This window comes from Thunnus maccoyii, chromosome 1, assembly GCF_910596095.1.
Source record: "Thunnus maccoyii chromosome 1, fThuMac1.1, whole genome shotgun sequence".
Taxonomy (NCBI): domain Eukaryota; kingdom Metazoa; phylum Chordata; class Actinopteri; order Scombriformes; family Scombridae; genus Thunnus; species Thunnus maccoyii.
The window spans coordinates 24,889,722-24,904,650 of record NC_056533.1 but is presented as its reverse complement, the minus strand read 5'-3'; the positions used below and the strand labels follow the sequence as shown (position 1 = coordinate 24,904,650).

General features: G+C 41.5%; 1 protein-coding gene across 4 annotated transcripts in view; it reads left to right on the top strand.

Moving 5' to 3' along the window:
* Nucleotides 1-2,284, top strand: part of acsf3 (acyl-CoA synthetase family member 3) — a 35,615-nt gene extending 33,331 nt beyond the window's left edge. For all 4 annotated transcript variants that reach the window (XM_042419132.1, XM_042419138.1, XM_042419124.1 and 1 more), the window contains exon 10: nt 629-2,284. In XM_042419132.1, coding sequence (XP_042275066.1) covers nt 629-743 — 115 coding nt within the window. In that variant the 3' untranslated portion in view covers nt 744-2,284. The remainder of the gene's footprint in view (nt 1-628) is intronic.
* The last annotated feature ends 12,645 nt before the right edge of the window (nt 2,285-14,929 follow it).

Sequence of the window (14,929 nt, the reverse complement as noted above, 5' to 3'; positions counted from 1 at the left end):
TACTCACTGAGTCAGAGAGATGGAGAGACGGAGACATCTGCTGAAAGGAGTGTTTGATGGCAGCAGTATGAGTCATTATGCTCACTTGCACCAAAAGCATACACACAACAACCCTCACACACACACACACACATACAAACAAACAAACTAGGTTAGAAGATAATAAAAAAAGCTCCAGGCTTCAAGACTTGACGTAACAACCATGCACTCAGAATGGAAAAAATAAAACACTTTTAATTATCCCAGCCTTCTGTTTATCCTTTTATTATTTGTTTTTTTTAATTTCATCTCACTGTGATTGTATTGTTTTGTACGAAGGGAATTGTCTGTGTCTGGAAGGCGAATTGGGGATATTAGGGAGGAGAGCTGCAGAGTGTATGAAGGACATTTCTTTCCTTATCTCGACTACTCTGCCACAGGGCTAGCCTTTGTTTTGCAATTGTTCTCTGTTTTTGTTTTCTTATTTTGTTGTTGCATATGCATGCGCATGCATATTGCCGTCCATGTGTGCACATCCATCTGTGTATTGTGTGCGTGTCCTTGTGCATGCCTGTTTGAGCTGAGTCTGTGCGTATCTCCCTTCTGCAGTAAACAGTCTTCAGTGTTTTAACGTCTGTGTTTTTTGCAGGGAGCACATGGCGCCTTACACCATCCCTACAGGCCTGATACTGGTGGAGGGGATGCCAAGGAATCAGATGGGCAAGGTCAACAAGAAGGACCTCCTGCGACACTTCTTCCCATGACTGGACCACTTCTTAGTGTATGACTCCATTCAGGTTCCTGGTTGAAGAAAAACAGATGTACGTCACCTTCTGACTGTCCCCATCTGGTCCTTAGATCAGACAATACATCACAAGTGTAGAAAGGGAACACAAAGTAATGAATTAACACCTCATGGAAAATGACTTCCCCTCTGAGGTAACTTAATCACAACTACAAACGCTGCTACAAAGGTAATTCCATTACTTTGAATACCAATTATGCTGAGCATTGTTTATTAGCTCTGAGAGGTCTGGAAATCATCACTTTGATATATAATTTACCATGTAACCATGGTCTTGAGCCAGTAAAATCTGAATGTTAAACAGAATAGGACAAATAATGTGTGCCTAAAAAAGTAAGACAATAAAATTATGTAAAATAGTGCATTGAAAGAAACACAAACTGCATCAAAAACAAGGACCAGTCGTATTCAATTTAAATTCACTTAACATGCATGTGACAGAAAAGTTATTATTAAGTGGTGACCCACATTTTTAGAGTTTGCTATTGTCTCAATTCCACACCATATATTAATTCTATGCAGGTTTTGAGTATCTAGTATATTCACACTGAAAAAAAGTCAAATTAACTGTACTCAAAGCAGTCAGTATGCATACAAAATATTCTTGATTTTTGAGTGTACTGTCAATGAACACTGTTGTCCAACATCGTAATGCACAACAGCAATGCATTATTCACAGCTGCACGAAATTCTAAATGATTGTAGATTATAGTGGGACAGCACAGGAATACAAAAGCATTAAATCTTCTAAAAAAAAAATCTGGAAAAACATTTGCTTTCTCTCTGTGAAGTTTATTTGACAGCAGCATTCTAATTGCAGTTTGATTGACGTCCAACAAGATACATATTGTATCATTTCCTGTCGGTATAAATTGGTAAAATATTTGATTCCTTTATCATAAATGCAAAAACAGTATACTGTATAGATTAGTTGTGGTACCAACTGCATACAGTTAGTTTGTATTGTGAAATTGGGACACAAGATGTGATTTAGTTACTTCAAAAGTCAAATACTTTTTTATTAAGTGTTAATGTCATTTTGTCTGCACTCAGCAAAACTGTGACAGACTATTCAATCTGCCTTAATGAGATGGGAACAGCTAGCTTCATTCTCTTTGGCTACTGATAAATAATTGGACATACCAAAGCAAAATGTTTAGTGTATTCATAATAATAGAGTATTAATAATGGTATGTTTGCATGATTTATTGGTTAAAAAATGTTTTGTTTGATCAAAGATGTTTGAATGACAGTTTTGCAGTTGTAGGTTGTCACCCAATTTGTTGTTAATTATACCAGCACCAAACACAATAAAAGACTATGAGGTGATAGAAAATGAGACATAATGAGCTTTGAAATGTACTTACAGGAGATCAGTGAGAATACACAGTTAATATTAGCTCTTCAGCGCTGTATACACACTGATGCACTTGAAATAGCAGATAATGTTTATCTGAAAATTACAAAGTTTTATAAAATTCTAAATAAATTAAAAAGTGTTTTTGAGTTACTTTTGTTTGCTACTTTTTCGTGAACCATAGTATTGTTATGCTTGTTTTCTCTGTGTGAGTGTGTGTGTGTGTGTGTGTGTGTGTGTGTGTGCGTGCGTGTGTGTGTGTGCGTGCGTGCATGCAGCTGTGGTTACACAGGTGTGATGAGAGCCTGAAGACGGATTCTCTGGCAAGGCACAACACCACAGCTGGATGCCCCGCACTCCATCTGACTAACCCTCTCGCTCTGCTCGCTCTTCGCACCTCTCATCCTTTCTCATCTCCATTTCTCCAATACTTCGCCTCTTCTGTCTTCATCACAAGTCAAAACAGATTGCAGTAGCACCGGGTCCAACTTGACTGTGAGACTCCTTTTGAATGAGCCCTGGTGTGCTGCCAGAATAGCAAGAGAGTGCGTGAAGAGATGAAAGAAAAGGCACAGGGAGAAGAGAAAAAATATAAAGCAGGACTGTCAGAAAGATTGGAGCCTTAACAAGAGCCGGCTAGAGTAAGTGGATAGAAGAGAGGGGGATGAAAGAAATGAGGATGCAAAAGAAGTCAGTGTAGGGTTTTGAACAGGGGATGTGCAAAGGATTTGGAGATAAAGAAGAAAGAGAGAAGGGGCCACTAAAATACAGTTGAGATAAACAGTCGTGGTGAACAGCCAGAGAATTGAATTGATGGAAAGAAACACAAGTGTAACCTCCAGCCGATACAACCTCCTGTCCACACACACACATACACACACTCGTCCGCCCACAGTCACCAGAGACCTGATTAAGAGAGCAGAGCTATCGATCTGTGGGCTGGCAAGCTAGGATGGATGAGCAGGCAGGGCTGCAGGAGCACCAGAGGACAGCTTCAGTGCCCCCAAATCTCCCCCGCCACCCCACCCAACCACCCACGCCAGAGCTGGGAGTCGGCCAGGGCCAGGGGCAGTACGGCTGGGGCCGCCACGCTGAGGCCGCAGCCAGCAGCTGAGGGTCAAAATCAAAAGTGAAGGGTGTAGAGACGGTGTGCAGTAATAGGTGCACTGTACTCTAGGTGTGTGTGGTTAGGGGGGCACTCAGGATGGGTTCCTGGTGCACACGAGGGGGGGAGAGGATGCTGGTGTTTATTCCCTGGACTCCTGGCTTGATGGAGTACTTGTGCCCTTGAACTACCTCCACCTCCTCTTTCTCTCTCACTCTCTCTTTCTCTCTCTCTCACACACATTCAAACACTCCCTGCCTGTGTTTGCTGGAGTGTGTTGGAAGAGGTTGTCTTCAGATGGCTGCTTATTGGGCCCCAGGGTCCTGGAGGGTGGGTTATGGGGGACACCGGTGAGGTTGTTTATGTGTTTGAGACACATACAGAGTTTGGGTAGAATGGTCAAAGGTTTCAAAAAAGCTTGTGATGTTACAAACTGATAGGGATAGCTCACATCATGTTGTTTTGGTGTCATTTGCCTTTGTCACAGCCTGCCTGCAAGATGATATTTATTTTTCTAGATTAATCTTGCTCCCTATTCAAATGATGGACACATTAGGCTGTAAGAGGAACCAGCTGGCATCACAGGCTAACAAAGAAATGAAACAGAATCACATTTCAAAGAGAGATATGTTTATTGTGTGGAGCACAGTAATTGAATGCCAGTACATTCAATCATTCATTCATTTTTCTCGACTCGTTTTCCAGAATCATATTTCAGCGAACCTGTCTGTCTGTCTGAAGGCAGACAGAAATGCTAGACGGTTTGCAAGTTTGTCACAGGGCTGACAGACCTTTGGGCAGTCAATTAATGTTCTAACGAAGAAAACAATGAACACAAACCTCAAGCACAGAATGTTTCTTATGTAGCACTTTTTAAAACAAAAGTTACAAAGTGCTTATAAATAAAAGCAATTAAAGAGCAAGTTACAATAACACCAGCTGACAGTGTTTAGTGGTTAACTGGCCACTAAGGTAAGTAACTGGCCGGGCATTTGGTTTTTATGGGCGGGCAAGCCCCCCACCCCCTCTAGCATCATCACAACTATTACCCCGTCCAACCTGCACAAACATCAGCCACGCTTAATTTGCATACAATAATGTTAATTTGCATACAATAATGCATCAACAATCACTCATGACTGCAGTTTAATTTTATGACCAAATATGACTCATATAATCCAGCCCATAGTGAAGCATACATATACAATACAGAAATTGCATCACCAAAATGCACGCATATGCACGCTTACACAAACACACACACACACTCTAACAGATGAAAGCGAGCCCTTTGCCTAATAAGTTCAAGTGCCATTAAGTCTAAATGACCAAAACTCATACAACACTGGCAAGTGAAGCCTGCATCCATCCTTCAGTCCACTCACAAGTGGTGCAAGCATAACAATATTACACCAGTCAATCAATAACCACAGCTATTAAAGTCGGTTCCTACCTGTAAAACGTTTTCCTCCTGGTTTTACGTGTGGCAAAGTCCTTGATTAGAGCAGTAAAGTTCAGGGCTCTAACAATATCACTTTCTAATGACATGTTAAGTCAAGCATGATTCCGTTTTAATTTAACTTGTTTTGATCATTAGTCCCAGTATGCTAACCTCTGCTAGCTGCTTTAAACCTCCCGCTCTGGTGTCACACGCCAACCAACAGCCGCTGGACATTTAAAAACTCTGAATAAAAGTTAGTTACAACCGAGAACTGAAGCTCAGAGGGTTAAACAAGCTTCTTAGAATCAGAAAGATACGACAGAAAGATTAAAAAAGAGCTAAACTAAAAGAGTAAAGGCATAAATATCCATAACATATGGAAGCACAGCGACAACATACACCACACTTCCGGTTTCCATTTCGGAGCAGAGGTACTAAACATGAGGACAGATGACACTTCGCTCTAAATCCAGACACCACAAATGGACAGAAAAATATACAAATGAGGCAGGATGTTTTTTTTCCACCCTGTGAATCTTTGTTTTTGTTTTTTTTTCTTTCCCCGAGCCTTGTGGGCTCTGTCACATCATTGGGCCCAGAGCTTGAGCCCCGGTAAGCATGTGCATTAAAACAGCGTCGATGCTGATTTCTCCCGGCAGGGCCAAATTCCTTGATGGGCAGGCCTGGCCCCCCAGGATCCATCCATAACGCCGGGTGTGTAGAAATGTACTCCAGGATGTGCCAGTGTGGTGGGTGTGGTTAAAAATGCAACAGGCTGCACTTTGCCATGCCAGCATGCTGTTTGTGACGTGATAGCGAGGGCAGGAAAAACATTTAAATGGAGGGCAGGCAGCAGATATGATGTTAAATCAGTAGGTAGTACTCTAGTAAACTTTAATTTCATTTTTTCACTGCTTTAAAGTGCTGACAGAGATCGTACAGTTTCTTTCTTTATTTGGATTCACCTACTACAAGATGTGAAGCATGTTTATTAGACAGTATTGTTTACAATGCTGTCGGTACACATTTTGTTTGCTTGCCTCAGGCACATTTAAGTCAGAACACACTTTTTACTACACCGAACCACCCATTAGTGATACTATACAATACTTGGACTTTCAACCAGAGGGAGCAGTGGTATTAAGTTCATGTTTGAGCATGAAAAATCAAACAGGCAGGATAGAAAATGACACCAGATCAACCACATTTAATTTACACAGAACAAAAGACAAAAAACATTAGTAAAGAAAAGTGAGGGGGAAAAAGTCTGTCCTGAGAAGCTTTTTAAGATAAAGTGGAATAATTAAACAGTTTCAAAGGCAATAAAAACACAGTGTAGCTTAAGCTAGGCTCTGGGAACATCTGTTGTTTTTTTCTTTTTTTATAACTTCATTTGGTGTTTCACTATGGGAATCACCTCAGCGTGACCAACCTCATACTGTTATCAAAAAACTGATTACATCAAGTATGGGTTACTTGATGTAATCCCCAGTTTTAGCAGTTAGCAGACCTGAGAGACTTTAGGTTACAATTTGGAGAGTCATATAGTTCATCATGTTCATCATGTAGTTTCTTATAGGTAATACCTAAAAAATTATATTTACAGCCAATAGAAAGAGGCCAATCTATAGTAAAGTCCTACAGTGCACCCTGTGCTCTGAGGGTTTGTATTTGGCAACTACCACGGCTTGAGGTCAAAGCCAATGCAGAAGTACCTTAAAGTGCAACGCCACCGACAGCCGCTAGATGTTGGCTCCGCAAAATCCCTGATTCCAGTAGACACCCATTCAAAAAGTGTCCGTTTCTCTCTAGAAACAGTCTAATAAGTGCACTAGTGGTCCTTTTGGAAATCATTGCTCCGTTAGTAAGATTTGAGGACTTACAGTAGCTTTGTCTGCCGTGTCAGCGTTTTTCTAACAGCTGTGATTGACAGTTCGCTCTCCAGCTGCTCTCCCCGGCTCCGGCTATTGTGGCAATATTTCATTAAGTTTCAGTAAGCCGACCATAAGCAGCAACTCTGGGCTTCAAAACAGCTCCAGTGCAAAGCAACGGCTCACATCACACCTTGCTACATTCATCTTTATATACAGTTTATGATTTAGAATACAGTATGTTACTTTAAAACTCATCCTCTGTGACTCTGACTTTCCATAGAAGTCTCTGTCAGCCTGACATTCTGCTGCGAACATGAAAGCCGTCCATCATGAATGGTTTTGGAGGAGAAAGAAGTTTCTCTTTCTTCTCTTTGAACACTGACTGCATAATAAACAGGTCAGACTGAAGCCACAGAAACACAACAGCCTCTCAATTCATGGCAGAGTGCTTTACACACTGCTGGCCTCTTGTACATTCCAGACACAAACAGAAAATCAGGCTGCAATTATACAGTCAAACATTCACATGTGCACACTTTTGACAATCACAAAAGGTTTCGGGCCTGCGGGTACTTGATCAACATGACAGGCTTTATGGATGTAAGTGTGTAGAGAGAGGAATGATGGGAGGATGACAGGCGAGGCTCTTCAGCCCCAGGGACACCCAGAGTGTACAATACACACATTTGTGAATCCAGATGCCCACCAGGCCTGTGTGCGTAACCTATGCTTGTAGTGGCAGGTTGTTGTTTACATGGAGCTCATGTTTATTCTAAAGCTGCTTACACCTCACTGGTTCAGCCTCGGGCTTCTTTCCTGTGAAACTCCTGCTGACTCTCTTTGCCTCTTTCTCAGTTGACCTTTTTCCTCTCTTTCTGTCACTCTCTCTTCCTTTCTTTTCCTCTCTGTCTCTCATTGCTATCTGTTAATTATGTTTGTTTCGTTGCCTCTGATGTTCCGCAGCATGTTTTTTTTTTTTTTTTTAAAGTGGAGAGATAGCTCGATGCACCACTTCTGTGTGTTTGCAGTTGAAACACAGCTAAAAAAAACTTTTCTTCTTTCTTTTTTATTTGGGTGGGAGGGGGGCAGATCAATAGTGAATTATCATGTTCTAGCTCTCATAACTCGGCCCACTCAACAATGGAGGGAGACAAGGTCATGAGAGAATAAATAGCAGGCAGACTAGCTAATGATCTATCATTCTGGACAAGCGGCTGCACCCAGGAGCGGGCTGGCTGACAAGATCATTAATAAAAGCTGCTGGGAGAGTGATCGATCGGCTTGATGGATGATCAGAGCCACAAATACTATAAAACACCTGGATGTCAAGCCTCGTCTCTTTGAAGAGAAGGAAGAAGGGGAGAGAGCCTTAAAAAAAAAAAAAAAAAAAATCCAGATCCCAACAGGGAACCATCAAACCCTGACACTCAACCTCTGTACTGTGCTGGAAAATGAATTCATCGCTGCAGCCGTATGTGTGATTTTATGCATGTATCTGTCCATAGCCACGCTGTATAGCTGCCTGTGTTTGATGCAGTCAGTGTGCTGTATTCCACAGAAGCTCAGTGTGAGAGCATCAGTGTAATTTGAGGTAGATCAGGGAGTCAGCAGGGGTCGTGCTGTACAGGCTGCTGCAGCAGTCCAGCGTGGTGTAATGGGAGGTATTTATTATTGACGCGCTCCCCTCGCACCATTACTGGGCTCTGTGGTGGTAATCTGTGTCTCTACTACGCATCTCCACACCCTCCTTTCTCTCCTCCCCCTCCCTGCTCTATCTGTAGTATCTGCCAGTGTGTTACAGTGTCTCTTTTGTCATCTACACTCACACACACACCTTACTCAGCAGTTCATCTAGATTCCTAATCTTTTCAGCGAGAGAGAGAATGAGTTCAGAAGGACTGTAGTCTCCTTGCATGGCTGCGTGTATCAATATCTGTACATTGATCTGGCCTTGCCTCTCCTCCTCCATTCATCCAGATATAGATTGGTTTTCCCAGCAGGTATGCCTAGAATCTGACTGATGGGCGGAGTGCGTATGGGAGGGTGTATTGAACCAGGGTGTCCCACATGCCACTAGAATGTGTTAGACCGCTGAGCAAAAAGCTGTGGGAGGGGGAAAGACGGGGCGAGGTTACACTGAAGAGGATTGACACTGAATCGATGCAATCGTAAAGATAAAGGTGTGCAGGGCTGCAACGATTATTTTCATTATTGATTAAACTGTTGATTACTTTGAGATGAATCGATTAATCATCTACTCTGTGAAATTACAGAAAATAGTTCACCGACACCTAAAGGTAATGATTCTACAGGAGAAAAACGGCAACATCTCACATTTGAGAAGTTAGAACCATATTTCTACCATTTAAATCCCTATTGTCATGATGAAAGATAAAATAATTGCAGCCTTGATGACTTTCCAGAGTTGTAAAATCCTGTCTGTGAGTATTATAAACTGTTCCGTGCAGTGTTTTGGCATCTGATGGTTACTCCAACTGGACTTCCTGGATCTCACTGTTTCATCAGCCCCTTAAAGCAGCTATTTTCAGTCTGAATGCCAGCTCAGGATGACAATGTTAGATCTGTCAGTCCACCACATTGACCCTTCTCAACAGCTATCAGATTTACAAAATTTTATGCAGACATTCATGGTCCCCAGAGGATGAATACCAAAGAATTTTGTGATTTCCTGACTTTTCCGAAAGTGCAACCAGCACAAGTTTTATCTTATCCATTGAAATATCTCAACATCTACTGGTTGGATTGGTAGAAAAATTTGGTACACACATTCATGGTTTCCAGATGATGTATCCTTATGACTTCCCCTGACTTACATCTAGCACCACAATAAGGTTGACATTTGGGATTTTAAAGAAACTTCTCAACAATACATTGGATGGATTACCATGAAATTTGGTACATTCATGTCCTGCTCAGGATGAATTATAATAAGTGTGATGATCCCCTGACTTTTTATCTAGTGCCACCATTGAGTCAAAATTTTAATTTGTCCTAAGCCTCAGCTATTCTCTGTGTTTAGTGCTAATTAGCAATCTGTAGTGTGCTAACATGCTAAACTAGGATGGGAACATGGTAAACATTATACCTGCTAAACATCAGCATGTTAGCATTGTCATTGGGAGCATATAAGCATGTTGATGATAGCATTTAGCTCAAAGCACCACTGTGCCCAAGTACAGCCTCACAGAGCCACTAGCATGGCTGTACTCCCGTAGTGTTGTTACTTAATAAATTACCCACTACAATTAATGGGTTAGTGTTAATTAATGGGCAAAATGTTATAAAATAATATTAAACTAATTATTTAACCACTAAAGGTGTGTAAACAATATGTGTGTACATTTTTGTAAGGGATTGTATTTATTTGCCCTCTCAGCAATAAGTACTAACATGACTGTACCGGTTATTTTGTTTACTGTCAATACACAAAAGCATAAACATAATGGATAAACTCTATACAGCAAATAAAAAGGTGTGTAATCTGAGTTTAGGTTGTGTGAGCGGGAAAGGATGTTTTATGTGTGAATGCATTTTGTCTGTATGTGTCTGTGTTGTTGCCATCAGTGCCTGATCATAAATCAGAGGCCCTCAGGCTGTGGGATTGCCCAGCTCGTGGCTCCATGTGTAATTACAAAGCTGACATTTAAACAGCAGCAGCCATATTTCACACTCACCAGTGCTGGACGCAGAGTGGATGGAGTAAAAGTTTTCAAAAAAAAAAAAGACAGGAAAAAAATCAATAAGAGATAGAATGCATTCTAATGCCTTGTTAATGGACCCGCATATTAATTATTCAATGGTGGCCATTTTGTCTGCTCATTAAAGTGGCAGCTGAGAGGAGAAATGTGCAGCATTACTCTGCACTGCTCTGCTCGGGCCGCGTTAATACCACATTTTCCTCTTCTCACAACACTGGATACACAATGTGAGACACTGTTTGTGCTGCTTATCCTGTCATAACACTGATTTGGATCTGTTGGTTCTGTGTTGCACACAGATCCATACTATATCTGTATCACTCTGCCTGGTACGCTGCTGCTGTAGAATCCCTATCACAATTTTTTTTTTTAGGGGAACATATGTTTTTTTTGATTTTCTGTTATTTATATACTGTTATGATGTCGGATGTCTATCCAACATCATAATCCGACATAAGTTAAAGTTCCAAAACTTGAGGTGAACATATGAAGAAATGCTCCCTGCAAGTCAAAAGCCTGGGCTTCAACCTGCCTTTGAACGATTCATTTGCAACATTTTTTCTACTTTACTGACGAGCTGACGTCAGCTCGTCACACATGCCTATAAACAGTCGTCCCTTCCGTAGCCTTTGTTGCTAAGGTTTTTCCATGTGTGTGTACGTTTGGATAAAAGGACAGTTTATTCCATTTTACTAATTGTAATTGTGACAGAATTGTGTCAACTGCAATCATTGCAATTTTGGCTTTTTCCCAAATGGAGAAATTTTCCTCAGTTGTTTTCTCCAACACATTGGCGTATTATATTTTTATATCATCTTGTAAACATGTCACAATTGAACAGAGCATATTCACTTTGTCAGAAACATTTTTGGAATGTTGGAAATTATTTAGCAAACTGAAGTAGAGGTAAATGAGGCAGGCTGAGGCACAGCGAGAATATAAAAACTGTGAATTACACCATTTATTCACCAAATAAAGCCCTTACAGGCTAGTTGTTCTGAGTTAGAAATATAATGTTATAAATCTAGTTGCTAACTGATGTAGAATTTAAGCACAACACTTGATATTTGTGGAACGAAAAGAAGAGAGATTTATTTCTATTCCAAATCACCTGATTTTAAAAAAAAGCATCTTTCATTACCATTATATTAGGTGATGTGTGTTATTCAGTATATTGGCAATTATTGATCCAGAGGCTGTACTGAAAACATAATGAATTATCTTACTCTTCCTAGATTTTTCACTTTTGATAAAATTATGCAAAAGTTTTAGACTAAGTATTTAACAATATTTTCTCAGCAAAGGAGTATTATTATGAGGTTGCAAATGTGTTTAATGCAGGGAGGGGCAGTAGGGTGGTGGGTGGTGGATGAGTTTGGAGGTTGTTATCAGCAGCGTGGGCTTGTACTGTAGTAAGGAAATAGAGCTGAGGTGGAAGCTGTGAGACAGGGGAAAAAATTAAAATTCCTCTTTGGCCTGCTGTCAACCTGCGTCTGCTGACTGCTCAGAGGAGCTGCTGCGTGACGGGATTCCTAATGACACTGCAGCAGCCATTGCCACAAATTGCTTTGACTTGATTTATTTCTCCTTTTACAACCCCACCACCACCCACCCCTACTCCTCCTTCTTCCTCCCAACATTGCCATTCAAGCATTCAGTTTCTCTCTTTGTCTCCCTCTTTTTTTTTTTCATAGACACATATACTGTGTGCGCACGGGATAGCAACTCCTCTTCAGCACCATGCCAGTGGCAGGGAACATCTGTCTCTAGGTCCCCCTGCCACACAGTGTTAGAGTCAGGGTAGGTCGCTCACTCGACTGGCCAGTCTGGAAAGGCCTGTGGGCAGAGCAGGGCAGGACTGGCTCGGATATGAGGGCGTCCAGGCGGAAACTTGTCCCCAGGTCCATCCTGCTTGCCTGCCTCATGCCATTTGTATCTGTGTGTGTTTGTGCGCGTAGATTTTGCAAGCACAGACAGTGATTTTGTAGGTCAGAGGGCACCAAGGCATCAAAAACAACTAAAGGCTGCTTCTATCTGTCCTCTCGCTCTGTGTGTCTTTTTGCTGAGTGTCTGTGATGCTCGTGTCTTTCTGTTTGACTTTGTGGAATACGTGCGCGCCGTGCACAGTCCTGCGTGTGTGTCTCTGATTCTTGCAGCAGTGCATAACTACAGCAGTGCATCCCTGTGCTCAGCCACTGTTTGGCCAGTTTTAATCTCCTTACATTTAGACTGTTTAAATTGTCTCAGTTCAGTTAAGTTCCTATTTACCTAACCAAAGTGGAATGCTATCAGGGGCAGCAGGCAGTAGTCTGCCAGTCACACAGCAGATAGCTCCTTCATGCAGCGACAGCCCAGATAAGGGGGGAATGGGGGGAAAGTACTGTTTAATCAAACAGTGGAGGGGATGGGGGAAGAGCGAAGGGAGCCAGGTGCGCTTAAAGGACATTTTAGTTTGACTTTCTGTCTTCTTATTTCTGTTTTTTTTTTCAGCTTCTTTCATCTTGAATTTCTCTTCATTTCTCTCCTTCAGTTTTGGTTTTTCTCCCTCAATCACTCTATTTCAATATCTGTAACTGTCTCTCTCTTTCCATATCCATCCATCTCTCTGCTTGCCCTTTTCAGGAGGTGGGGTATTTATCATCTTTATACCTGGAGGTTTGAGGGCCATGCAATGGTCTGATAGATGGGCTAGCCACTGATGTGCAACCACCTCAGGAGACACAAACCAGACAGCTATTTAGTAGCTGCACAAGACACATTGCTTTTCTTTTATTGTTTTCAAACTGCAAGGATGTGTGTTTGTGGGTGGGGAGAGAGGGAGGTTTTAGGAGGGAGGAGGAAGGGAAGAGAGAAAAAAAAATAACAGCAATAACAGATGCTCCTTCGCTGTCCAGAAAAATGCAGCAACTGTGCACAAGATGGGCCATTATCCATCTACAGTGTATCACTATGTTGTTGACAAATCAATGGCTCTGACAGTGATGGCTCTGTGTTACAGCAAACATAAAACACTCAGACAGTCTCCCTGCCTGCTATGGAGACTGCAGCAAGGGAGCACTCGGGGCAAGGGTACTCATAGCCAGGAGGCGTGTGTGTGAGTGTGTGTGTGCGTTTGTGTCGTGTGTGACAGAGAGGGAGTTTTTATTGAGCGCGTTTATGTTTTCTGTGCGTGTGTGCAGGTGTGGGTGTGAAAATTTAATGTAAGTGCACAGAAGATGCTCATAAAAGCTTCATGTCATTGATCACATTTTATGAATCATACATATTATTGCCAGGGCTGAATATTATCATTAATTAAAAATACCTCCAAGTCCTGATCCTGGCATTTTCCTAGTTTCTGAACACAGCACTGAAAATTGCACAAATCACTTAACTCTATAACACAAATTGTTCTTTTCACAAGCAGCCTGCTGAGGCTTTAATGTGAGATTTGACCTGTTCCTGGTTAAAGCCACCCTGTATTAATACACTACAGACTAGAAATAATGAACCACAACTGCAGCCTGTAGCTGAATGAGCTACAGAACAGTCATGCATTCATGCAGACATATGGTACAGTGCATGGGATTCATGGTTAACATGCAACATGCATGCTGAGACAGGGAGCCGGTCCGCTCTGTTGAGCACGTATAGAGATATCATCTTTGTGTGGAAAGGGAGTTGGAGATAGGGGGATGGGATGTAATGAGTTACCCAAGACTTGCATTGGGAGTCCTAAGACGGGAGTTGTGGTGGTGGTGGTGGTGGTGGTGATGGTGGGGAGGGGGGGGGGGGGGGGGGGGTCATCTCAGTTTGATTGACAGGTAGACTCAAAGCCCCCTGTGGCAGGTGCCAGGGGCAGGTCACTGGGGCGAAAGCGCTGTTACCCATATAGATATAAACGCTTGACTGCTGTCTTTGGCGTATGGACCTCTCATTGCTCAGGACACATGAGCCCACTGGTTTTTCATTTGGAGAAGAAGAAAGATGAGAGACTTTCACAGAGAAGAAAGGTGAAGTGGAGCTGTTTTATTAGTTTATTCTCCTTTTTTGTCAGAGACAGTGCAAATTTTATCTTTTCATCTGCAGTCAGTGTTCAGATTTTAAAAGGCTCCATAGAAATAAAATCTATTATGCAAAGCTACAGTAACACAGTTACATTAAAAAAAAAATAAAATGGCACAAAAAGGCAGAAAAATGAACAATTCATAAAAGACAATGCAGACTTGATTATACCACATAACCACATCATTTAAGGTGCTTAAAGGGTTGGTTCAACAAAATCATAAAAAAATATCTCAAATCCCCTGAGTGGTATCTAGCAAAGCAGATACCAGAATTTTGTTTGTGATGTTCAAGACACTGAAAATGTTATATAAATATTCAACAGTAGCACCTTTTTCATGATGTGAGGACAGCTGTATTTATATCAGGTAGCTAAAAATTATATACATGTACAGTATGTTCTAGTCTTTTTTATGAATGAATGAAATTGTAAAATATTGGGGGAAAATGATTATATTTACTAATATAACTGGTAGTAAAATAAAAAGAAAACTTTGGTTCATGGTGTACAAACTGAGAAGAGATATGTGATTTCTGGCTACCATCTTTGTTTGGATTTGGAAAAAAAAGATGTGTTTTCGAAGTGCAAACGGGTTAGAAATCTT